This window comes from Harpia harpyja, chromosome 11, assembly GCF_026419915.1.
Source record: "Harpia harpyja isolate bHarHar1 chromosome 11, bHarHar1 primary haplotype, whole genome shotgun sequence".
NCBI lineage: Eukaryota > Metazoa > Chordata > Aves > Accipitriformes > Accipitridae > Harpia > Harpia harpyja.
In genome coordinates, this window is record NC_068950.1 from 32,113,289 (window position 1) to 32,139,005 (window position 25,717).

Here is a 25,717-nt window from a genome sequence, read left to right on the forward strand (position 1 = left end):
ATTAGATCAAAAAGACCTTGAACCTTGCTCTCCATCTTTGTATCTAGGTAACAAACTACAGGTGTTTGCCTAATCCCTGTGATGAGCAACTTGTTACTGATGCTTGCTTTGCTTCAGCAGGTTGATTCAGCCCAGGCTAGGAGCTCATTTTAGGATAACTTACTTCCTTATATAGCCTGCCATTGTTTAAGATCCCAATTAGATTAAAATATTCTCCCACCCTGAGCACTTCCTTGGTCATTAGGCAGAAATGAGATTCAGTTTCTTCCTACCAGAACACTTATTGCCCCTGCCTGCTCTGGAGACACTAATCACTGCCTAGCATTACTGCAACTCGCGACTGCTCACATCATTAGCCAGCCTCTAAAGAGATCACCGGCGCATTGCAAAGCAGACTGTCCTTTCCTCCCTGCCTGGGAAATACTTCGATCCTAGTATGAAGCTGCCCCCTTTTTTTTTCCATAATGTCATATTCCATAAAACATATAATTTGCTAATCATACAACACAGCACATTGCTGGCTCTCCTGTGAGATGAAATGCAATGATAAATCACTTTCAGTGGTAAAAGATCCTTGGGTGACTGTATCCTGAGCTACCTCTGCAGGCTACGACATCACTGGACAAGACAAAATACTAAGAGCAAACTCGTTTTTTTTTCAGGATTCATAGTGTATGTGAAAGTAACCAGAGTCTGTGCAACACGTTGGCAGATACTTGGATAAAAACACTTTCGTTCCAAACACCGAAATCCCTCAGCTTCACTTTTATTTGCATTTTCTAAGCACGGATCATCAGAACTTGACTTTGTCTGCCTTAGACCACCAACTGCACTGGGCTACTCACGTGACAATGAAGTGGACGAACGCTGGCACCTCCTATTTGAATTCTCGCTGTCCTCCTCTCCACCTTCACAACTGCTATCGCACACGTGAATGGCAGTGGCTGGCTTGAATCCAGTGTGAGGTTTTTTGTCATAAGGATTAGTTTTAACAACTTCAGATCTCTCTTGTTATGCAAAAATATCATAACTCAAGATACAGTTTGATAACTTTAATGAGGCTTTGCAATTTACATTCAATATGTATTATTACACAAAATATAAGAAATCACATATACATATAAACTTTTGTTTGTTTTACAAGTCAACCAGTATGAACTACACAAGCTACATTTATACACATAACAAAATGGAACATCGACGAGCTTCATTCACCGATCAACTACCTCAACACTTTACGGACCAACATTTTTTTGCAGCTGCTAAAACAACAATCTTCCATAAAGAACAAATAATTTATGTCAACAGATAGACTGATGTCACATTCTATGAAATGAAAAAGCCAAACTGAGCACTGACTGAACACTTCCAGATTTCAGCAGAACCCACGTGAAGCAACAGGGCGGAGCTTATACCAGCATCAAATCTGTCCACGGTTTATCAGCTCTGTGACTGAGAAAATAAATCACATACAGAAATTCTTTAGGGTAAATGAAGCCATTTCATTTTGTTACAGGGTTATTTAACCCACTTATTTTTCAACCTTTTTAAAACAAAAAGGAAATAGCTTTTAAAACAAAAAATTGAAATATTTAAACCTTTTGGGTATTTATTTTCTGCCTTAAACTATTCTCACTTACAACGTGAATTTGTAGTTTGTGAATAGATTTGGTCCCTCAGACTGTCTTCTTGGTGAGTCAGTTTTTAACTTTGTTGTCCAAATATACCAACAATTCACTGATGTAGTTATTTGAAGTTAAGTAGGTAAAAATAACATAGACATATCTATCTTAAAACACTCCCTCTGCTGCAAAGTCTCTGATACTCTCATCTTTGCTTCTGAACAGAATATAGTCACAAAAACCAAAGCTTCTTTTAGCAGTATTAAAGGTGAAGGGCCTCCTGTGTAAAGTCCTGGAAACCTTCTGGCACCTTCAGATATACTGAATGTCCTCAGCTCTTCAGACACAGACCCTGCAAAAACTGAGCATGCAGTTTGCTTTCACAAACAAAACCACACTCCCAGTGCAGCTCCCTGTAGAGGTGCTCATTTGATCACACACATTTTTCATGAGACACGTGTGACCTTTTACAAACAAAGCAGATGTACCTCATGAGCATTTCAGTATATGCATTAGGGGAACATTTCAAGAAACTTCCTTCATTTTGGGAAAAAACTCCAACCTACTCTTTTTACAGACTAACCACAGCTTTATGCCTGTTAGTTTCAACAGAATTTGTTGAAAGGACTAAAAACTCATCAATAGATCTGAAAATGTAACTGTAAGCAAGCTGAGCTGATCTGCTTCTGTGCTCCCAGAGGAAACCTCATGTTTTGTCAGTGATTTGAAAGTAGCACTTACACTGATGAAGTTTGCAGCTCTCCCAAAAAATTCATGGAACAGTAAATAATTAAGAGGTCAAGTCAATGAACCAAGCAAATTGGATCATTTAATACGCTGGGCACAAGCAAAATGTCTTTTATATATCCAATTGGAAAATTCAATGCCTAGAGGCAAAGAATACCCTTATGGAAAGGATGGTGGACCTAGGAAGCAGTGACTTTGCAGAGGATTCCAGGATATCACTGGTAGATAAAATCTACCCCTTCTACAAATCACCTTGGAGATCACTTTCACACTTGCATGTGTTCTTAAGAAGCCTGCTAAGGTAAAGAATTTGGTGGGGAATACTATGAGGAACCCTGTTCACTTTAGTACCTGGAAGGGAGAAATACAGGCTGATTTATCATTCTACTACCAGTTTTGGAAAGGATGTATTCTAAAGGGAATTAAAACATTCAAGTGCATCTTTTGGAGTAGCAATATCAAACTGGTAAGCAATAAGAGCAAACCACTCCCAATTTAAAACAAATGCCAAACCACTGAGCCTTGGAATTAATTTTAAGGTATTGCCTGTGTATGAGCGTTGCGTCCATCATCTCTTCATACACTGTGTTTAACTTTATTGCCCCATAGAGCTGAGCGGCTGTAGGTTTATTTGTTTGGAACTTACTGGTGAGTCAGATATTGCTGCAACCTTCAGAGAATTCTTGATGGAGCTGAGTTCCCACATGTGTAAGTTTATGATGTGCACGCCACAACATCCCCTTGTGATCTTGTATAGGTTTTTAAGAACAGCTTTCCGGAGAAGAATGTACACCCAGGGATCTAAAATCTGATTCCACGTTGCCATTCGGAGAGCGAAAAGTATTGTTTCACAGGTGTCCTTTGAACGACTCTCATTTATCCCAATTCTGGCCATTGTCACCTGAAAATGGAACATTTTAGAATTATACATGAAAAAAAATACACCAAGAGAGCACGTAAATGAGTGAAATCATTTCAACATTATCTCTAATCTTCACACCTTCACAGCATCAATGCATCCCAATTGCAAAGTAAATACCTTCAGGCATGTAACATTTATCATCCTAGAAATCCTCTAATGTTTTACATAGGACATACATGTGTGTCTGCTGAACTACTTCTGTTGAACCTTGAGCAGAAAATGGCCATCAGCTAGAGAATACCCTCCAAAATCAGGGATTGATTTGAGCAAGGACTAAAAACTTATCCAGAATTTGAGCTAACAAAGCATGCCAAGACTGTTCCAGGGATGGATTTTTTTCAAGGATAGAGGCCACTGGTAGATCAGAACATTTTTATGAAAGGTATTTATTTTTTCACATTTTCCAAAATAAAGTTTGCATAAGGAATACGGCACCTTGATTTCAACAAGAAGATTCACGTTTTAAGCTGCAACAGAACACAATTTATTGACACCAAAGGGTTTAGAGGTTTCTGGGAAAATTTAAGCCACGGTGACAAAGGCCACCGATACCCCTCCTCTTGCCAATGGAGACACAGAGGGTTTCATTCACCTGTGGAGGTGCTGGACATGGACAGACCTCCACCAGCAACAACACTGCTGGAGCCAGCAGTTTCACATGGGTGGAGGCATTAGTCTTCCAGCATAGCTCAGCAGGACTGCTTCTGGCAGAGGATACCCAAGAGCTACACCAGCCCCGTAAGTTGTGGCTGGCCTCCCCACTTTGCAGAGCTGCAACCTAGGCTTTGAAGCACCAGCTCTAGCGAACCACATGCCGCTGGGGCTCCTACCCTGCAGAGCCCTCCTTTACAGGCTGTCTGCCACTGAGGTTTTGTAACCTGAGTTCCTGGGTGAAGAAAGCGTGACTCTGCAAAGCCAGGAATCTGCCAGAGGATGGTAAATTATCTCTCTTTATTATTAATGTTAAAAGCACATGAAGACTTTTTTGGTAGAAGGATGAAACACTGTAAGGCTTTCAGTTCCAAAGCCTTTAAAGTGATACAGTTATTTAACTAAGAAACAGGATATTTGACAACTGATGCTATGAGTACACTGATTTATTGGGTGATGAGAGTTAGGGGCAGTCTGTCTGAGTGCAGAGGGTCATATTTTCACAAAGATACATTGTAAAAAAAACCAACCCACCACTAAAAAATAATAATGAATGAAGAGAGAAAACTACCGCTCAAGATTCCAGCAAACCTATTTTACTCCTTTTTCAATGCTTCTCTGTATTCCTAGGCCCTACCTATAGCTTGCAGGTCACCACATCCGAGTATAAACTTGAGTGGAACAGAGTGAACGCATAAAAGGAGAGTTTACTTGCTTGATTATGCATTTAATCAAGCATTTCTGTATGGACATCTATGGCAGCAATGAAAAGAGCCCCTAGGAACATTCCAAAGGAAGCTGGTAAGATTGGCAGAAGCACAGCTGGGAACCGGTGCGAGGAGGAGGAGGAATGTCTGAGCACCAAGCCAACACAAACACTTACAAGTCAGTTCCCTGAATCTGCTTTTCACCCCACAACTGTTGGGCGCATTCCTCTCTGACATCAGCAGCCCACCCAAACTTGGACAAGTCCTTTGGCTGCTGCATGGGATGTTTTCTCAGGACAGTCCTACACTTTATTTATTAGAGGTCCAATACCACAAGCCAAACTCAGACGGAATCCTCCTTACTCATGCAAGTAGGACTGGGCAGCAAATGACAGCACAACAGAGCTCATAGACCAACATCCTTATCCGATATACCGCACACTTGACTTAATACAGACATATAGCTTCCTAATCTGCTTCTTGATGTACTTCAAAATTCCATTTGTTGTTCTTCTCTCGCATTCTGCAAAGTTAATAAATGCCAAATCCAATGCAGTTTCATGCCCAGAAGAGGAAGGAGTAGACGTTGCCATCTAGGAAAAGCAGCTCCTTTCAGATTTTGTAAAACTGTATTATTTTCTCATGTTACCTAGCAAATTTGTGAAATTCCTTTCCATTTAGTAGTAATCACCTCTAAGTAAATCCATTTATTTGCTGTTCAACTTGCTGGCTCAACATAAAGTACCTCTGTTTGGATTATGGACTTACATGAAGTAAATCAGGACAGCAAGGAAATCTGATACATCATTTTATGGATTCTGATACTTGGTGAAGCTTCATCCAGAACATTTAAGTTACCTCTTCAGAATACTGGACATACAAAAAATAATGTATCTGAACTCGCAAGTAGAGCTTATGTACATAATTAAATGCTTAAGGAACTCAGCTGTGAATCCCTGTATTGGAAATAAGATGACGAAATCTACATTATCTACAAATTTTATTTCATAAAATAAGAATCTTCTAGCCATATTACTTATATTATTTGGGAGTGTTGTGCAGATATTAAAAAATGTTTCCTTTCTTGTATCACTAAAACCAACATGATATCCCAACTTTCTGAAGTTGCTGAGAGGCTGAGATTTCCATATAGGCCTGGACTAAGACAGAGAATCTCATTCCAACCCAAAGCATGAGCATTTTTATCCTAAAACACTCGTGGCAGAGCAGCGGGAGTGACAAACATGTTACCATCGCATTGTCTCCGAGTATGAAGTGAGATAGCTTTTCACTCCTCCAAAGAACCTGCGCTGGCTGTACTGGGACCTCTTCCATGTCTTCTGAGAAAACACGTAAGAAAAGTGCAAGCGACTAAAGCCAGCTGCATGCAAAGACAGGGCAAAGAGACCATGTCCTGGCTACTGGAGCCTTTCTAAAGTCATCTGATGCTTTCTAGAACAAGACCCTAAACTGCAGCTGAAGAGGGGTAGAATGGAGTGAGGCAAATATAAATTATTATTTCTGTCACGTTTTCATGGTTAATTTTTATATTTAAATTTAAATTCTTAAAATACTATTCCAAAGTCAGTTTGAAATCATAAATGATAAAAAGGCCTAATACGCTACCAGCTGTTTAATAAAGGATTGCATTGAAGCAAAACACACAGACAGTCTGTATTTGCTCCCTAGGTGCAAGAAAGTCGTGTCACTGAACTGGCACAAGTCACCGGCTCAGAAACTGCAACCAGAGCTTGCCCCAGTGTTAAGCTGACTTCCGAGAGCAGGATCTCCTCTGCAGGCACAGAAAGGACACTTCTTTTCTTCTTATTTGACTAATACTGTTCAATAATTAGTTCACACTCAAGAAACCAGTTCAAAGACTGACTTTTTTTTTCCTTCCCTGTAGGTCCATCAGGTTAGTATGACGAAGCAATTCTGTCCTCTGTAGCCAGCAGTACACAAATGGGGAAGAGGGAAGAGGCAATGCAATTGCATCATATCTAGTTGCCTTTGATCTCCACAACTGAATTTAGTATTCATGCAGATTCAGCAGTATGACTCAAAAAAATTAATCCCCAGCTGGTAAATAATAAACCTAACTCATGACATTTTCTAACATATTTAGAAATGTAAAAATCCAAGTAGCATTTTCTGAGTTATACAATGTTTATATGAATACAGCTGTACTATGTCTCCTTCGTTTGCAAAAAAAATTAAAGTATCATATGATGTAACCAATAGAATTCAAACTTTCTTTAGGAAAGTAACTATGAAAGCATAACTGTAAAAGTGACTTTTTAAACCAAGGCTGCCTGCTTGTAAGATACAAAGTTACTCTGACTCATGTTAGTCCTTGATGGTTTAAGGAAAGACCTGAGAATTCTCTGTCCCTAAAATATATACAGAGAAACCAAATTTGTGTCAAGCAAGGACTTGACACCATACATTAAACTTCTTCATCCTTTTTGTCCAATTTTAGGATTCACTGAAACCAAAACTCACTTTGCAAGATCCAGAAAGTCTGATGGAAAAGTTTTAAAAACATTTTTAAATTGTTGACTTCTACAATTTTGCATCTAGCAGATAGCATCAGAGAATTGCCATTTCCCTTAGGGACAAAGCTCAGTGCAACAAACCGAAAAAAATTGCTCCAGAGCTTCACACCACTCTCCAAATACAAACAGCATGACTTTAATTTCCCTTCCAATTGGATCTCAATTATATGAGAACAACTAATAAGCTAAATGGCAATGCTGCTTAGTCACATTCCTGTTAGTACTCAAGGACAGCCAGTCAAAACAAAAAGCAGACTTTACAGCTAGTTAGGAAATAAGACAAACTGTAATGCTACTTTGATGTATTTCAGCACAGAGGCTCTAAATCCAGGTTCTACCCTTGACTTCAGGAAACTGGATAAAAACCAGTCACCAAGAGATTGACATGGAAAGCAGAGCAGACAAATACCATCGTTTCTCTTCCTCTGTAGCTCAGCCTTCAGGCTCCACTTCCCTGTGGGAACCTTGCAGACCCTCCCAAACCTCTTCCTCTTCCTTTGGATTTCATTACAAGCCGTTCTGAGAATTTCCATTCATGGAAGAAAGTCCATGGTTTTTTCAGTAGTTGCGGAGTACTTCTATTTTATCACTGATGCCTGCATCGAATCCAGAGTTGCATACCCCCTTCTCCTAAACCACATAGGACTCAAGGCGGTATACTACTGATGATGTCCCACTCCATGGAAACAAAAACCACATAATTATTTTGAATTTCCAGAGGTTTTGGAACTTCCATGCTTCATACGTGTTACAAAGAAGCTGCAGTCTGCTATAGGCAAGACCTGATAGATGACGATACTTTGTAGTACTCTATAAACACAACCTTTAAGAAAAGAAATTGCAAAAGAGGGGAGAGAGAAATCAAAATGTATCTATCTTCACGTTTTATGTACCATTTTATATCTCCTAAGAACAGCCGTAAGAAAAGAAACACTGACAGCAAACTGCCTGTATCATTGCTATATAGATATTGCAGTATATAAACCAAGCATTTGTTGCAACAAAGCTGAGTATGCTTCATTTTATTTTTTATGTGATTCTATACAAGTCAGTTTAAAAGCAAAGGCTTCCAAGAAAAATATGTAGCACACCACTTCTGCCATCAAAATGTTAGTACACACACTGTACTACTTATGCCACATAATGCTCTTTATGTTATGGATCTGCAACACATCTTTCCCCTAATGTTTTCCTTACCCTTTTTAAAAGGAAAACACGAGCCATACCTTCAACTTTCATATAGCAGATGACCATTTGGCCTAGCAAGTAAATTTTAACTGAGCATAGTGATTTTATGAAAAAATGTGTATTTCAAAAGGAATTGGAAAAGACAAAAGGCGTTAGCAAGTTTCCCTCCACATTAAAGTCCAGAGGCTAGTTTTAAGGGGATACGTAATACTTCCATGTGTAAAGTTTTGCAGGATCAGCTCTTGACAAGTAGCAGCAAAATAAGGGAGTCCTCTTTTCTCTCATGTACATTTCTGTGAAAAAATAATTATTCCACTAAAACTTAACAATGGATCCACTGGCTCACTATTCAGTTGGGGAAAAATCTGTGTCTACCTCCCAAAATCAAGTTCTAGTCCAAATCAGGTAAATCAAGGATGGTAACTACTACCTGCCTGATATGCATCCTTAAACATGCAAGTTCACTTATTATCCTGTTAAAGGCAGGTAGTCTGAGAAAGACCTTTCCCCTATCAGGGTCGCAGTCTCTCTTGGGAAACACAGAACCCAAATGAGAAACAGACAGAAAAGATTCAGATGACCAGAGATAGCTGAGGTTGCAAAAACATTTTGTAGAAGTTTAATTAGCCTCCATCTGCTCCATATTTACCCCCCTTAAAATGGAGCTGTGTAAACCTTTTGGAGGTATTGTAAAGCTAAAGGCACTCAGAGCTCAGAGGTGTTCCCAAAGCACTACTACTGCAATAAAAGTCAAAAAAGTATAGAGAAAACAGGAAAACACAACATTTTCCACAAAGCAAATGAAAATAGTTTCTAATATTCCTTTCTCAGACACAGTTGATTCTGTGACCAGGCAATTTCTCACCAGTCGATGCTGCTGCTTCATGAACACAGGACCATTCAGGATACATGTGCCTTTTTCTCGTGTTGCCAAGATCAAAGCTTGAACGAGTATGCCCAAGCACCCCTCTGAATTGGTAGGGCAGATGTCCCATCAACTGACTGCCAGAGAAAGGACTGCAGTGTAGCAGCATATATACAACACTGCAGCCATGACATTAAATTAAGGCTCTGGGGGTGTTTGCCACCCAGCAGCTCAGCTCCGTCTGACCTCGCCATATGATCCCTCCTTGCTGACGCCGTTCAGTCCTGAGCTTTCTGCTCTCCTCACGCAGGCTCAGGTCTGCGGAGGACTCACAGTCTATTGCACTCCATTACTGTGCCATTAGAGTCAAGTGTGACTTTTTTTACCATCTGTGTTTTTACAGCTTTATGCAAAATATTTATGGATGGCAATACACTTTCTGAACAAACATTTGGAACTGTCATTTGAAATGAGATTTTTATGTATGCAAGAATTTGTCAAAATTACTGAAAAAAATGTAAAGTGCCACAACATTATACTCGCTACTTATATTTTATTAACTGCCTTTGGCATTATCATGCTCTATATAAGGCAGGAATGCAATTATGAAGTAAGCTTCATAAACAGAAGGATTTTTTTGTGTGTATAAACTCACAAACATTAACTGAAAGTGAAGCTTTTATTTTCTGCCAACTTTCCCCTTAGACACTGCCTATTTGCATCTGTTTTGCAGTAACATAAATTCAGGTTGGGCTTGAATTAAGCATTCCAGGTCCCTTCTCTTTGTTTCTCCAAAAGAATCCAGATACTTCTATCTTGGATTGACAGTCCTTTTTCCTTCTTTCCTTTCCTCCCCCTCAAAATTAGAAATACTTTCGTTCAACTAGCTGGCAATGTAATTACTCTCACAGCTTAACTGATTAACTCATTTGAAAGGAAAGCAGAATGGATATAGATAGAGGCGAATTTAGCACTGAAAACAGTAGACGACTCGCTGCATAATGAAAAGACATAGTGTCCGTACCAAAGTCAAATGAATGACCTGCTTCATGAGCTACGTTTTAAAGTTACAAGAAAGCCTGCTTCCACAGAGCAAGGAATGTATTGCTCCCTAACAACAAGGCCTATAACAAAAACCTCTTGTACAAAAAAATTAATTTGACAGATAAAATTAAAATATTCTTTACACAGCAATGCTGAGAGAAACTTTACAGGACAACTGCTAGACCTCTTGGGACCAGAAAGCAATAGAGTATTTCTAATTCTGCATAATAAGGCCCATTCTGAGAAACATAAATGAATCAAATATATAAGTATTTAGGGATGTAAGGACTATATGTATTCAGGATCCATTTATCCTTCCATTAGGGTCAGTTGGGTAAAGCTTCAAAGCCTGAAAATGGCCTATTACTTCTCTTTTATTGCTTCGCTTTTTCAGGTTTTCACACTCATTTGGAAACCAATCACATTTTTTTGGTTAAATAAATATTCTCATTGATCTAGGAGGAACTGAACTTCTCTCACTAATACCCTACAAACACCCAAAGAATCACAAGTAACACATAATACTGGGGAGAAAGAGAACTGTCTGAATACAGAAAAAAGGAGACAATATACAGAAAACCTGGAGGAAAAAGGAGCTGCAAGGTCCATAATTATAGAATTAATTCAGCATTTAATTACTGTTATGCACAGGATCAAATCTATAGCTTAGAAGTGAACTGTCTTTTCAAACATCACCATGTTCACGCTGTTTCATTACTAAAGTCATCCTCCACTGTATTTACATGGCTGAGGAGAGATATCCTATAGATTCAGCAACCAGAGGCAACTCTTCCACTTACATCTTTGAGAGCAAGAAAATGTTCTTCTATAGGGAATGCAGGATCTACCAGTTTTTACCTGGCCATTTTTTTGTTCTCTCAGATTTGTTATTTTTGTCTAAGAATCCAAGAATTAAGCTGAATTCTTTAAGGGTTCCTTGGACAAGTCACTCCCCGATTTCAGAGGAATGGCACATACATGCAGGCTTTCAGGGCAAATACCACCGAATCCAGAGATATCCATACATATTAGAAGTGTTAAAAGAAGGGAGGAGAATTTCACAGTGAGTCAGTCATGAGATATAGCGGCCTTTTCACCTCTTCTAGAATTCAGGAATGCAGATGGTTTTGATGCGTGACTGAGCCTGCAAGACCTCAAGTAACAACAGGTCTAAAAAGGTAAAGAACCTGCTCTATTGTCTACCAATGGAGTCAGACCTTCAGTTTAATTATCTGAGAAATTATGGTGTTTATTACGTGGGTGTAGGGGGGAACTAAGGAGAAAAAAAACATATTAATTTGTAATTATATTTTATGTATGTTTATGTTTACCCTGTATGCAACATACACAGTGGAGGAAAATAAAACCTTTTTAAAGATGGATTGCAGTCACAGTCACCTAATGACTTGGTGCTATCTGATTTGCAGTATTTACAAATCTGGCTGGAGGCGAAGGAAGATGTGATGTGTTCCTTTCAGGTTATTTTTTTAAAAAATCAACTTTATTAATGTGACTTATTCTATACATTATTCTGGAGAAGTATACTAAGAAGCTATGAACGGAAATATCAATATCAACGTGCAAACACGCACTCCTGGTAAAAAGTGGATTCAATTTTATTTCCAACTCACTAATGAAGTGTAAATCCTAAAACAAATTGCTACCACTTACATGGATCCTCACCTCCCTCCTGCTTCACCTTCTGTTTTAACACCATTCCATGCAGCGAGGCAGATGGGAACGCAGCTAGCCACATCCCCGCCAGCACAAGAGTCTTCCTCCCCACGTCCTCATGTCCTGATGTTGGTCATAACATGGGTGACACGGTTGCTCATGGGCAGACTCACTACATCCATTACATCGCCCCTCACTCCCGTAACTTTGGGGTGGCCATGGAGCCCACGCACAGCCAGCTTATGCCGGGTTTGAGCCACCTGGGGCAGCTGGCAGCACGCAGGCCCGGGTCAGCAAGGAGGGGGCCAGCTGGAGATCAGTCATTAACTTCCACCTCTCCAATGACAAAGTAATCTTTGGTTTCTGTGAGTTTAGTATTGAGGCCTAATTGTCTTAAAAACCTCAGTTCAGGACCTCCCTTACACACAGGCTCATCTTCAGCCTTCTTCGGGAAATCACGCAGAAACACAACTCCAATGCCATTCAAACCCGCCCTTTGGCACGCGTCTCTGAATGAGGTCTTCACATGGTTCATTAAAAAGAGGAGCTAAGAGCAAGCTAATGAGCTGCTCTCCATTCCCTGCTCTGTCTGGAGTAGATAAGAGCAATCCTTCAGCAAGAGACAGTACATTACCTACACACGGCGCAGGTTCGTTCAGGCACTCGGCTATTTCGCCTCAGCCGATAGGAGAATTAATCCAAAAGAATGAGTCGCAATTACTACAAATTTACTGTAACTCCTGGTGTAAACCCTTTCGGCAACATTCTGCTACCTGACCGTTACTATTTCTAAAAGCCGATACGCAGAACCCACGACAGGCTCGTGCTCCCGTCCTGCTGGGCACTACGCACGCACGCAGTAAACAGGCACCCTCCTTCCTCCAGGAGCTTGTAACTCAAATTGCAATTCAGCAATTCCTGAATATTTTAATGTAAAATTTAAGTCTTAAAGGCACACATAATAAGAATTATTGCTCTGTTTTAAACCTAAGCAGCATATTTCCCAGAAGAGAATCCAAATAATGCACTCTCTCAGACATGAACTGATTCTACACTACTACTGAGACAAGTAACTTCTGCCAGAATGCCTCTATAATCACCATGCAAAACTTGAGATCATGAATTAACAACATAATAAATATCTCACAGAATAGATGAATGTATATCACACCCTGATGTCTGTCATGTTAAACTTGGTGAGGATGAAGGACTTTCTGAAGTCATTCCATGTGAGTGTATTTGTCCCACAGACTTTTCAGCAACATGTTTACCATTTAAAGTCTTTAGATAGTCAGGAAAGACAGCTTTCCTAAAATAACCATCCAAAAATGGTTATGCTGTGTATGACATTTTCCAAAAATGGTTATGCAGTGTATGATATTTTCAAGCAAGAAAGGTCTGAATGAGTGTAATATCCAGGAAATAGGAAGAATTTTCCTATATCAAACAAAATTGGAATGTATGTCAAATTGACTTACTTTTTAATATCAAGCACAGAATCCAAAAACTTTACCAACTGAAGAAATAAGGGGAGGTTATGAATGGCAAATTTATTTGGCTGAAGTTTTCTGAATTTGATTTTTTGAGATGGCAACTTCAAAACTGAAAAAAGAAATTTAAAATTTTCTGTGAAAGTCACGTTTGGAATGAAATACTGTATTTCAATTTATAGATCTTTATGGTTTAATTCCATATATATAATATAAATTTAAAAATCAAGCGGCGAGTGATTTTGAAAGAAAAACAGGACCCTGTTGTTTTGAAAATGCAATGTTCTCACATGACTGGAAACCCACCTTCCCTACTTTTTCTCTCCAAAACTAATCTCATTGCATTCTGATGGCACTGCATTTTCAGAAAAAGGCTTTACATTAAGTTTTTCCAAACAGCACAAGTAAACATAAATAACAAAAACTATAATTATGCTTCTCCAAAAGCCTCTGGTAAAGGACATTCTGTCAATCTCAGCTCTTCTTCCTTCCCTGGTTCACATCATTACTGCAGGACAATATGCTGACCACCGTCCATTTCTTCTCCAGAACTTCTTTCCTGTTGAGAGACTATCTCAGCTGCTCAACTCCCTGAATTCTCTGAGAAGGAGGTAAACACCTGAATTACAAATACAGCCACAATTTAATATAGAGTTCCTAAGCACTCTGACAAATTATGCCCTGGCCCACACTGAAAAACATTTTTTTTTTTTAAATGATTCATAGTCCTTAGAAAGGCTAAGGCCCGCAAGATCTCTACAAACTGTAAAAGATGAAAATAGGAACAGACCAATTCTGAACACTGAATCAGTACCTTTGAAATTCAGTATCATTTTAGGTGGGTCTACTCTAAAATGATGCTCATTCCATTTCTCATCTAACCTGGTAGAAATTTGCCGCTGTGTCTCTTAAGAATCCAAAATAAAAGAAAGGTCTCTACAACCAATACTAAAAAAAGGCATGAACATCTTATCCAAGGGTTTCTAGTATCATAGAAACACATCTGAATAGGTGGATTGAATTTTTACATGTATTGTATTAAACTTTGTTATTCTCTCTCTGCAAACACCTAGAATATCTTTTCATGGAGTAGTTTCATGGTGACATACAAAAGCACGCTCGAATGGTCTGAGTTGCTGCTTAAACCTTATTCCACAGGAAACTAAGCTAAAAAGACACTTCTGTCTTGAGACTAACAAAAACTTCAATCAAAATGAGTGTCCTCTTTCCTCTTAACCCCTAAAATCAGCTATTTATTCCAAAATACCTTTTGAGCCATAATATTAGGAACGATGTTAACATTTCAGCGATTTAACCTTGCGTATCAGAAGCTCATTAAGAAGAACTCAAACAAGAATAGTAATTGAATTTGCACAGTGTTAATGGATATACTGAGAAACTCAGAGAGCAATTAAAAGGCCATGATATGAGGGAGAGTGAGACCTCTTTTTCTAGCGTAGCTTGAATGACAAGCAAACTCATATGAGAGAGTTTTTTCTTTCCAGAGGAACTCAGAGAGCATTTTATTCAGTCAAACAGCCACTCCTGATCCTACCTCTTCTGACACAGCAAGGCCTGGAAAAGAAATAACAACCTAGAGTCGACAATAACCATTACTGTATTGATGCTTCGGACTAGAGATAGAGAGGCATATCTAGCAGGCCTTCTGCTAGCAAAAAGCTTTTTTCCTTTCCCTATGAAACTGATTCATTTATTAAAACTATTGTGGCAGAAGGGGGTTCCTGACATGGGCTTGCACCCGGCCCAAGAGATGCAATGACAACATCCAACGGGTATTCCTGTGGAGGTCCTGCAGCAGGTCACTTCTGTGCCCGCCAGCCTGCCGCAGGCAGGGTGCGAAGCATAGCCCAGACCCAACTCGAACCACATCTTCTTTACTCTGGCAACACATCCCGTCTTTGTCTGGTGTCAACAGACAATCGTTCCAGCAAAACATGACAAACAATTCAATGCCAGCACAAACGTAGTCATTATCATTGATTATCTTCTTTAAAATCTGAATCTTGAAAAAGACAAAGTGTGGGTTTTCCCCTGTGAAAGTCACTTTTACAACAGCATTCAAAGCTGCAAGGTTGGCTAAACATGTTTAAGACTCTCTCCTTCAGTCTTCGGAAACAGATGACTGGAAATTGAAAGCCTAATTAATTCTTTTTCAAAAGAAAAGATCACTCTCCTTGTTGACAGTGCCTACGCAGGCACAACAAGCTCTACGGAGGCTGCAGCTTTGACTAGCAACGTGTTTTGCTAGTGTAAGAGAATACACTTCTGCAGAGCAGCCACCCATGAGATGTGGGGTGGCCGTACTGTACGTGGGGACAAGGCCCTCACTGGCAGAGCATGGACCGGCATCTTGGGACATCTTGTGCCTGCTTCTCCTCAGGTGCATTTTCTGATTATGAAAATCACCAGTCACGAGAGCACAAGAGAAGGGACAGATTTTTTAGTAACTATTTTGTTGTAGGGACAATACAACCAGCAATATTTGAAGGCATACAAACAGCATTAATAGAGCAACGAGCTCATATACATGATGCCCATTGCACATATAAGCATAAGGTAGTATAATAGAAATTGAAACTGCCAGCTTATCAAAGAACACAGAAAACAGGAATGGAGGGAGATGCTTCAAGGGTAACACAGGTATGAACTCCTGGCAAAGTGTCACTGTGCATGTACATACATGACTACACATAACAAAAACACTAAAATGAAATGCACAGATTGCCTTGTACAACAAAGTACCTTATACTGTATGCAACTACGTGGCTTAGCATGTAGTGTAAAACCTGCAACCCACTGGCCTCCTTCAGCACATACCGACCGTGAGCCTGCCTCAGCACCCAAAATACCTGGTGGAGCAACCAGGGTGGGGTGGGCTGGGGTAAGGGTATTCCACCAAGAGCCTCCCTGTTAGTGCACCAGTGCCCTTCTCACCTGCTCTGGCAGCATATTCACTGAAAGGACTACTCAGACCAGCTCCGGCGGCTTCTAGGTTGGAGTGATTCAGCACATTGTAAGCTAAATGCAGCCCTAGGTGCACGAAAACCATCAAACCTCGTTGCATGAGACAATCTGAGGACAAGAAGAAGTCAGAGCGAGTTCAGAGAGATGCAATTAGCACAACAAATTGGAAAGGGAAGAGATTACATGAGAAAAGACTGATAGAAATTAATCTAGGCAGTAAAAAAAGCAACTGAGTAAGAGCTGATTTAATCATATGAAATAAGCGGCTGAGATCTTTCAAAAAAAACCAGGAGTGGCTATTTTCTGCAGTAGAGGGGAGGTAAAACTGGAATGGAAGTAATCAGATAACTGCATGGAAAAAGATCTTAACAAGAATAATTGGAATGTAAAAGTATTTTTCTCAGGCTAAGACTATGTTCCACACATTAAAAAGATTAGACATTTCTCCATATCATAATTTGTTCCCAAAGATAAATATGATAAATGTCTGAAATAAACCCCTCCTGTCCATAATTACAGGGAGTTCACTTTGCTACTCCAAAAGCAAAGTTTAAAATATGTTTATCCCATGAGCCCCACAGAATTTGACATACTGAAGTCAGAACTTGCTCATATGAACACAGCTCCAAAAACAAGTTGTTCCTTGACAGGCCAGATGTCAAGTCACAGCCAAAAACCAGCTTTATATAACAATCTATTTCATCAGAGATGCTGATCACAAAATGCTCCAGCCCAACTATTTGCTTTGGGAATCCAACCCCTAGGGACCAAATTTATCCAACAAAATTCACATATCCCTAGCAAAGGGCTAAGACCCTAGCAAGGATGAAAAAAGATGACTTACTACACAGAGAAGTTGATGTTACTATCTTCGGAACATATTTTCCTGGAATTACCCATCACAAAGCAAAATTATTTGGACTGTCAAAACAAATGTGCCTCTGCAAATCATCGCCTACAAAGATTATTGGAAAATTCAGGAATTTCACTTGTTGCTTTTTTTGTTAATTCCCTCCTGCTCTCAAATCCTCAAAAGGAGATAAATGATTCCCCATAAGGGAAGAAGCGCGAGTACCCCTCATTCTGGTACTTCATTAAGGGAAGATTCCCACACAGTGGCAGAAAACTTGAAAAAGCTGCTCATTTTTGAGGAACAGATGAGATGGAGCTTCAGGAAAGAATCAGAAGGAAGAAAAAAAATCAGAAGGAAAACCCTGTCCAACAGCCCCAGGCAGAGCTCCACATGAGCCATGCCATGGGCTCTGCTTCTGAAAAATGCTCCAGATCTCCAGGAGTCTTAAAATAGAGGTGGTAATTGATTATAATATTATATATTATTATATGTAATATTAAATGTTAGATATATATCCATTTACACACATATATAAAGGCACCAAAACAAGTTCACTACCACTGAGCAGGTGCAGAAGTCAAGTTCAGTTCCACATCAGATGCCATAAAGGACGATCCAGGGTCTTGTGCCTCTAATGTCACCCACAGGTGATATTAGCACAGGACAGTGACTGAATATATAACTTCGCTTGGAAAAAAAAATAATTAAAAAAATAATTAAAATCTAATAGTGAAGTAAATCTCCAGTTGTATTACAATATTGGATAGACTTGATTTTGGTAGCCATGCACATATGACAGTTGATGTAGCTTAAAAACAGAAGATAAACAAAGCAAATCCCCCATCAGATGGAGAATCACACCAAATAAATCCAAACTCTTGTATCTGCAAACCACATGTGGCATAAACTGCATCGCCTTCCTCCACTTTCTCTTCCAAATGTTTGTTTGTTTTCTAATCGCTTTGGTTTATACCAAGGCAATTCACTTTCACATAACATTTGTTCTGTATGCTCTTTGGGATAGAGAACATGGGTAAAATTCACAATTCAAAGATTAACACTAACTTCTAGATTTAGCTTTGAAAAAAAATTAAACAAGCAAATGATTGCAAAACAAGCATGTATTTAGCTACTTTGCCAAATAATTTCACCTATGAACACCTACTCACTTTTACCTCAAGAAATACTTATTTTGGTATACGCTGATTATATTACAGAATGTAAACCATTCATTTCGCAAATTAAAAGCCCTGAGAAGTTTTAGATAAATCGGACAAGAAGATTTGGATCAGCAATTCATCGTAAATCATACGCCTTGATAAACCCTGGATCTCTTTATCGTAACACTTTAGCAGTACGCTCCTGGCAAAGCTTTATTCCACTGCATCTGTATGCTCCACTGCAGTCCAATAAAGCTTGCTAAATTAACACTGCCCTTATAATTCTGTTTGCATTCAGTGAACAAAATGCTATCAAAACAAAGATTGGGTAATTCAGAGAATTAACTTTGATGTAAACTCCATGATCCTAACAGCTAAGAAAGGTAATACCTACCAAGGACCCCGTCCCTACTGCATTTCCCAGACTATCGAACTCTCCAGCTAAAACACTAATTGTTCACTTCCTTGAAAGTTTGTTTCAAGAACTAAACCCTACCTTACACTAACTTTTTTTTAACTTCTTGTTTCTAACATAAACTTGTCCACATTGCAAAACTATTTTCCATACTGCCAGGCTAATTTTGGTGATAGTTTGGTAAATCTCATTTCAAAAGAGATCCAGAAGCAAAGCATCATGAGCCCAGAACGCACAGAGAGCACTGGCAGATTTGCCACCTGCTGAACCAGAATTGCTTGTGCATCACCTCCCTCTGCAACACAGTCCCAAAAACTACCAAGTAGAAAATTAAGCAAGAAGTCATTCACTGGTCTGTATCACCAGCTGATGAAAATGCCAAACTCTGAAAAGGCTCTGAAAAAAAATTTGCTGCTGGAATAATAACTCATCGTCGACTACAACTTAGATGAAGTTAAATACTTTCAACAAAAGTAGTGCTGTGATTTCATTAAAGATTGTCAAGATTTTAAAAATTATGTTTTTATAATTAATAAAAATTGAAAGGCATAACAAAATTACCAACACTGAAAAAACAACAACAGTAGTTGCAATTTAGTGTTCCTTCAAATGTTGAATAAATGAAGTCTCTCTTTTGAATTAAAAACCTCTACAGCTCTTTTGACATCCAAGGGCTTTTTAAAAAATCAGATTAATTCCAGCCTTTAAGGACAGTTATTTTATCTGAAAATAAATGTCACTAGAGGATAATATACTGTTTTTTCATGAAAAGTAAAGGCATTATTTGAGTTGCTTTCTTTGAAAACCATTCTGTGGCTTGCCCCAGACAAATTTCATGAGGTGTCTGGAAATAACTGGAAGTAAGTTCACTAGAAAAGCTTGCTATACTGTTCTGACAACTTTGTTTATGCTCTATACACTACATCCACGACACTGACAAAAGCCACCATGAACTTAAACTATGCTGCAGAGCAAGCCTAGAAAAATTTTGTGTGTGTTGAACAAAAGTGAGTTTTTGTGCATTTCAGTGATGCAGAGATTTATATCCAGACTCTGGCCTTAAGTCTGCGACACTGGATTAATTAAATGCTACCAGCCAGATATACCCAACTGCTGCAGCTAGGCTAATATCAGTACCTAATTTAGAACTAGTTTAGGCAATTCCATACTATGCCATAGGCAGTGAGTAGATGAGGCATAGCTGGATCTGATTCAGATCCCAGATTTAAATTTTCTATATTTGTAAGCTCAAACCAAACTTGCTCCTCATTCGTATCAGTGGAAAACTACCAGACCTTGTTTCTAGGAAATAAACTAAAATTTCATATTACTTGTGACTTAGCCTCTCTCACCCTAGTAAAAAAATAAATTTTCTTCAGTCAGGTTTACTACAGTAAAAAGAGTCACAGTTAATATCAGCTTTATAATGCCATCATACAACAGGAGCTGTCAAATTCCTTCCCATATCATAATCCCGCTTGCTTTGACCCTGCTCGCTGACAGAGCACACACGAGCATGAGCAACACTTACCGCTTTGGAAGAGTCAGAGCCGTTACCAGCAAGCGGTCCTAACTTAGAGCCGGGACAGCTGAGAAAGTGCACCAACTGCTCAGAGCAGCTTTGCTAGTCATCTGTCCAGGTTACAAACCCAGCTTAGTTACATCTAAATCAAATTTTTACTTTAACCCACTGCCAACTACTGTTTTTTAACATTACTCTAAAGCAAAGCCCTTAATACCCTGCTAATGGAGTGGAGGATTTTTACGTTCTTCACTGTTATCTTCCATAACACAGTTCACAAGTAGCAGTAAACTGTAATAACAACAACGAACAGACTACCATAAATAAAAAATGATATGAACCACAGTACAGACTAAAAAGACTTGCCACTCGAAGATTTCACTGAATTTTTGGACAAGCTCAATATTTGCTCTGATTTATCCTAGCCACCATTCTGCTACCACTGCCTGCTTCACAGCAAGGGAAAGACAGTCCTCACAGTCCCTATATATTAGCTTACTCAATGTATTTCGCTTATGATCAGAAATGGAGAATAATTACCATTTTTGTTATAGATGCATGCGTACTTACATTATGGGCAATATGCTGTAAAATTAATATATTGAAGAGTGAATGAAGCCGTTATCAGAGCTAAAGCACCTTAAAACCTGGAGATTAAATAATATAACTTTTATACAGTGGTGTGCATTAAAAATTGGCAAACACGTCAGGCTCTTACCAGGAATGGACTCCAGCAAATGCAAGAAACACACATTATAGCCAAGAGCTGTATGACCATTTCAAAATGATGAGATCTGCCTTGTCTTTGTTGACTTTTAAATTTGACTCTTAAGAGGGTAATTCCTGTGACAGCATTGCACAAGAATGAAATAGCAAGGGCCAGTAACCCAAGGCAAGAAAAAAGTAAGAGATAAAATCTGTCTTCCCAGTCCTCAACATGTTCTGTTTTATAGAAGCACCAGGTCCTCGATGCTTGAATTTGATAGGCTCTAAACCTAAGAATAGGCAGCAAAGCTATAAGAACAGCAAACAGACATACCATAGTCAACATCATTTTTACATGTTTAGAAGTCATTTTTGTAGAGTGAAATATTGGCTTAGTGACTCCAATGCACCGTTCAACAGCCATCACACTGCCCAGGAAGAGCGGGCACAAACCAAAGAAAACCATGCAGATGCCAAAAACACTGCAAAGAATGTTGGACTGGTTAAATCGAATCCAGTCTTTATCCGATGCATACACAAACACTGCAATGGCTCCATTGATGAGGTGGCCGAAGAGATCGGTGACGACCAAACCACTAGCAAGAAGCAAAAAGGAGGCTTTCGATTTCTGTCTAAATCTCTGATACGCCTTCAGGAGAATTGCAATTGCAAGGCTGTTGGACAAAATTCCCACCGTCATGAAGATTATCGAAAAGAAAACGGAAATCTTCTTCTCCGTGTGGCAGGTTGTGTTTTTCAAGATTCCAAATCCAGCCAGCCCTGGTGATTTTGAACTGTTCATGGTTAGGAGAGGAGAGGCAGCCCTCAAAACATTTCAGCGGTCTTGCAATCAAAAGGCATCTGCAATATTAAAAACAAATATACACACACTGTAAAAGGCATACCACTGTTCAAACGACATTTGAAGCAGAAATTCCATAATATTAGTCTGTGGTACAAATCTAATTTTCCAGTTTTCTGACTGGTATGATATGGCATGATATTTTAAGCCCATCAGTCGCAGGAGAAAACAATTATCTGCGTGCATTACACAACAACGTACTGCATCTCTATAGTCTCTGCCCATAGAAGATATACAAAATAATATATAAAATATATGATGCTTACGTACATATAAGCAGAGAAGCCATTCAAAACATTCTGGTGGCTAAACTACGTATATAAACAAATGTTTTTGCAACATACTCCTAGAATGAAAGTATTTATCAGACCAACCACAGTCAAAAGTGAAATACTCAAACTGGAATGTTTTGAGATGATAATCACACCCCACTGTTCTTCTCACTGCTAAGCATTTCTTTCCAAAACAACGTCCTAACAACTTCCAAGTAATTCTCCGCTCACAATTCAATGTTTTAAAGCTTTAACCTAACCAACACGGAAGCCTCCAACTCCCCGGTTCCCTCATTGAGGCACAGACTTGTATGTTCAGACGCCCCCTTATTCGGAAGCCGATTCTGCAAGTTACTTTATCTCCCATCTCTACTCCCGGGACATTCCTGCCGGCAGAAACTTCCCGTGCGGACCGGAGAGCAGGCTTCAGTAACGCGCATTACGAAGAGGCGCTGCAGTCCCTCAGTTACGGAGCCGGCTCAGGCACCGGGCGCGCCGGACCCAAACGTCCTTCTACCGTTCGGGACCGCTGAAGGGGAGCGCAGCCGGGGGGCTCCTCGGGCGGAGCGCCGTCCCCGCCGACCTCCCCCCAGCGCGGCCGCCGCCCGGAGAGCCAACCTCCGCGGCCGCGCCAGCACGTGGGCAGCACCGGCTGCACCGGGGGAGCGCGCCCGAGGCAGCGGCGCCCCGCGCGCCGCCCCGCCACCAGCAGCGCCCTTAAGTGCCCGCCGCCGCCGCCGCCGCCAGGGGCGGGGCGAGCCCAGCCCGCCACGCCGGGCACAAGTGCCACCGCCTGCGGCCGCCACCGGCGCCGACCCGCCCGGCTCCGCGGCGCGTCCCCCGTGCCTTCGCACCCCGCACGGCTCCCGCCGCCGCGCACCGCTCCTTCCCGGCCCCGGCCCCGGCCCCGACCCGCCGCCGCTCACCTCCCCTTCTGCTCCGCGGCGCCGGGGGGAGGCGCGGCGCCGCAGCGCGGTGCCCCGCCGGCCGCCGCCGCCGCCGCCGCCCCCCCTCCTCCCACCCCAGCCCGCCCGGCACCGCCCGCCTCCCGCCCTCCCTCCCGCCCCCCCCCGCCCGGGGCCCGGCCACCCGCCAGCGCCGGGGCCGTCGCGCTCGCTGCCCGGCCCCGTCTGCCGGCGAGGGCCGTGCCGTCGCGCCGCGGCGGTCGCTGCTGCCCCCCCCCCCCCGCTGCGCGCCCGGGGACGCGGCACCTGCCCCCCCCCCCCCAGCCCCAGCGTCCCCCCCTTCTGGAGGGGGTTGCGAGGCAATTCGGGCAGCCCCGGGGGCTCCCGGCTCTGTCCCGAGGAGGAGGAGACCCCGCGCCCAGGCCTGCCCGCGCCGCGGGAGCGGGGAGAGGTGCGGGGAGGGGTGCGGGGAGCTCCTTCAGCCCTCGCACAGCGGCGCGGAGCCTCCTGCCTTGCTGTGCCGGCGTGCAGAGAGGTGTCTCCGGCAAGGAGGACCAGGCTGCCTTGTCACATCCCAGCGCCAGACGACGAGGCCGCCCCAGCCAGGCCGGATGAGTTCTTGCCCACGGTGCTGCAGCCACAGCAGGAGCAACTCCTGGGGCAACCAGGAGACCGCATCTGCCCTCAGCCGCAGCCTCATCCCTTCCCTTCCCTTCCCTTCCCACGTGCTTCTGCCCAGCCACCGGCTTCCCCAGCACGCGGGGAGCCCCGGAGTACTGCCACGGGGCGCAGCCGTGCACATCACTAGGCACACGCCCCTCGCAGCTACCGGATCGCGTGGAGCTGACGGTGCTCCTCGGACCGTTTCTCCCCTGGAGCGATACGATGAGAAGGCAGCCGGGCGAGGAGTTAATGATGCTACCTACGGCTAAGGCTGGAGAGCCAAAGGTTCTTCGTCTCCCATCACGTGCGCAGGCTGGTACAACATGAAGTTATAGATAACTTTTAAGTTCTCTCATCCATCAATGTCCAGGACTACCAAGCAGGCTTGAATGGGAATTTTTGTTAAAACCTCTTACTACAGAAACAGGCCAAAAGATAAAATCAAGGTCAAAAGACAAAATCAAACTGTAAAATATCACAGAATTTGTCATGGGCAAGAATGATGGAGAACTTGTATTTGTCTCCATTGAGACACAGCCTTGAGTTGTACTACTCCTAGCTCCACAAGGCAAGTATTTAAAAATAAAAATTCTCAAGCACATTACGGTTTTTGCTTACCTTCATATCTTGAATACTGTGGATACGGTTTGCCCCTCCCAAATCTGCCAGTGAGGTAATACAGGCCAGTCAAATCCCTTCTTTCTAATAGTATCTCAAGTCACAGACATAAACGGTTAAAAGCGCCATGCGATGGCCTTCTTCCTCAAAACGCCTTTCAGATTTTGGCATCTTATCATACGACAAGCAAAAATGGTCAATTTGGTCTGGTTGGGACCTATAAATTCCCAGAAATTCTTTTATTCTTTTTTTAAGACAACAATAAAGTATAAAAACATCTCAAAATACATTACTGCCCATTAAAGTTCAGAGGCAAAGAGTTTATGTTTCCCTGCCCAGAAATAAATGGACATGGACATCTCAAACTACAAATACAGCTTGCACCGTGCCCTTTTTCCCTAGCCAGATTTCTTCACGCATCCCTCCTGAAATGGGGGGCAATTCTGTTTGAAAAGAAGCAATGAAGTTGGTACTTCAAGACCCTGCAGCCTGGGAGGTAGAAGCTAAAACGCCATTATCAGGTAGATCGAGCCAAAGAGAAGAACAGAAAAACCTTAAGACAGAGGTTTCAGTGTGCTTGTAAAAATGTGGTTAGAGTAAGGAAGGAAAACGCAGGCTTGTAGAGTGAGAAAAGCAGTGGTCTGCCAAAAGGAGGGAGAGTGACATTTCAGTTGCTGCAGAGATGGGGAAAGGAGAGCACGAAATAGTGTTAGGAAAGTAAATACGTAAACTTCCATTTCTCTTTTCAGACAACAGGCATAGAATAGTGCTCCTGCACCTGTACAGCTTGAAGAGCACAAAGTGCCACATCACAGTTTTGTACTGTTAGCAAAGCAGCGGGCGTGTTAAGCATCGACATAAGCAGGACAGATATGTCTGCAGCTCAGCCCTGTACACATTTGTGTGCTCCTGATACAAGAATAACTGAAATAATGGCTTGTCTGGAATGGCGTGATTTTGGGGGGTTATGGCTAAGTAGGATGGTGACTTCAGAAGGTGTTGGAGGAGTGAAAACTGGCAATGACACCAGCAGAACTAAGTTTTTCATACTGACTGATGGTCAGCTCTTTTCATCTCCTATTACAAATGAAAACAGAAGGAGTGACCAAAATTGTCCCATCACAGCCTCTGCTGTGGGTCCTGCCCAGGGAGGCACTGCTTTCTCAGGGGGGAGCAGTCTCTTCACAGGTCGTACACCTCAGCCAGAACTGCGGGAAGGGAGAGGAAGGGTTACTGTCCTCTTCATCAGGGCAGTGGCTCTTCCTCTCATCAACGGTTTGCCAATCAACCAA

The 25,717-nt window shown here is 41.6% G+C and overlaps 1 protein-coding gene across 4 annotated transcripts; it reads right to left on the minus strand.

Annotated features, from left to right (window-relative positions):
• Nucleotides 1–1,037: 1,037 nt before the first annotated feature.
• On the minus strand, nucleotides 1,038–23,249 carry PTGFR (prostaglandin F receptor). Of its 4 annotated transcripts, XM_052802330.1 has the most exons (4): nucleotides 22,495–22,865; nucleotides 21,119–21,966; nucleotides 3,016–3,270; nucleotides 1,038–1,452 (listed from the first exon to the last, which is right to left on the minus strand). In XM_052802330.1, exons 2-4 carry the CDS (start codon nucleotides 21,905–21,907, stop codon nucleotides 1,441–1,443), a joined length of 1,056 nt encoding a protein of 351 aa, XP_052658290.1. In that variant the 5' UTR covers nucleotides 21,908–21,966; nucleotides 22,495–22,865; the 3' UTR covers nucleotides 1,038–1,440. The 4 variants fall into 4 exon arrangements, with proteins under 4 accessions (XP_052658290.1, XP_052658289.1, XP_052658291.1 ...); XM_052802329.1 differs by lacking the exon at nucleotides 22,495–22,865 and adding an exon at nucleotides 23,166–23,249 and having other exon boundaries at nucleotides 1,038–3,270; XM_052802331.1 differs by having other exon boundaries at nucleotides 1,038–3,270; nucleotides 21,440–21,966.
• Between the last annotated feature and the right edge of the window lie 2,468 nt (nucleotides 23,250–25,717).

Excerpts from the sequence above, each read along its gene's own strand:
- PTGFR (XM_052802329.1), bottom strand. The coding sequence starts at position 21,907 with ATGAACAGTTCAAAATCACCAGGGCTGGCTGGATTTGGAATCTTGAAA. Across the intron at positions 3,271-21,118 it reads TTTGCTGGAGTCCATTCCTG|GTGACAATGGCCAGAATTGG; the intron begins GTAAGAGCCTGA and ends TTCCATTTTCAG.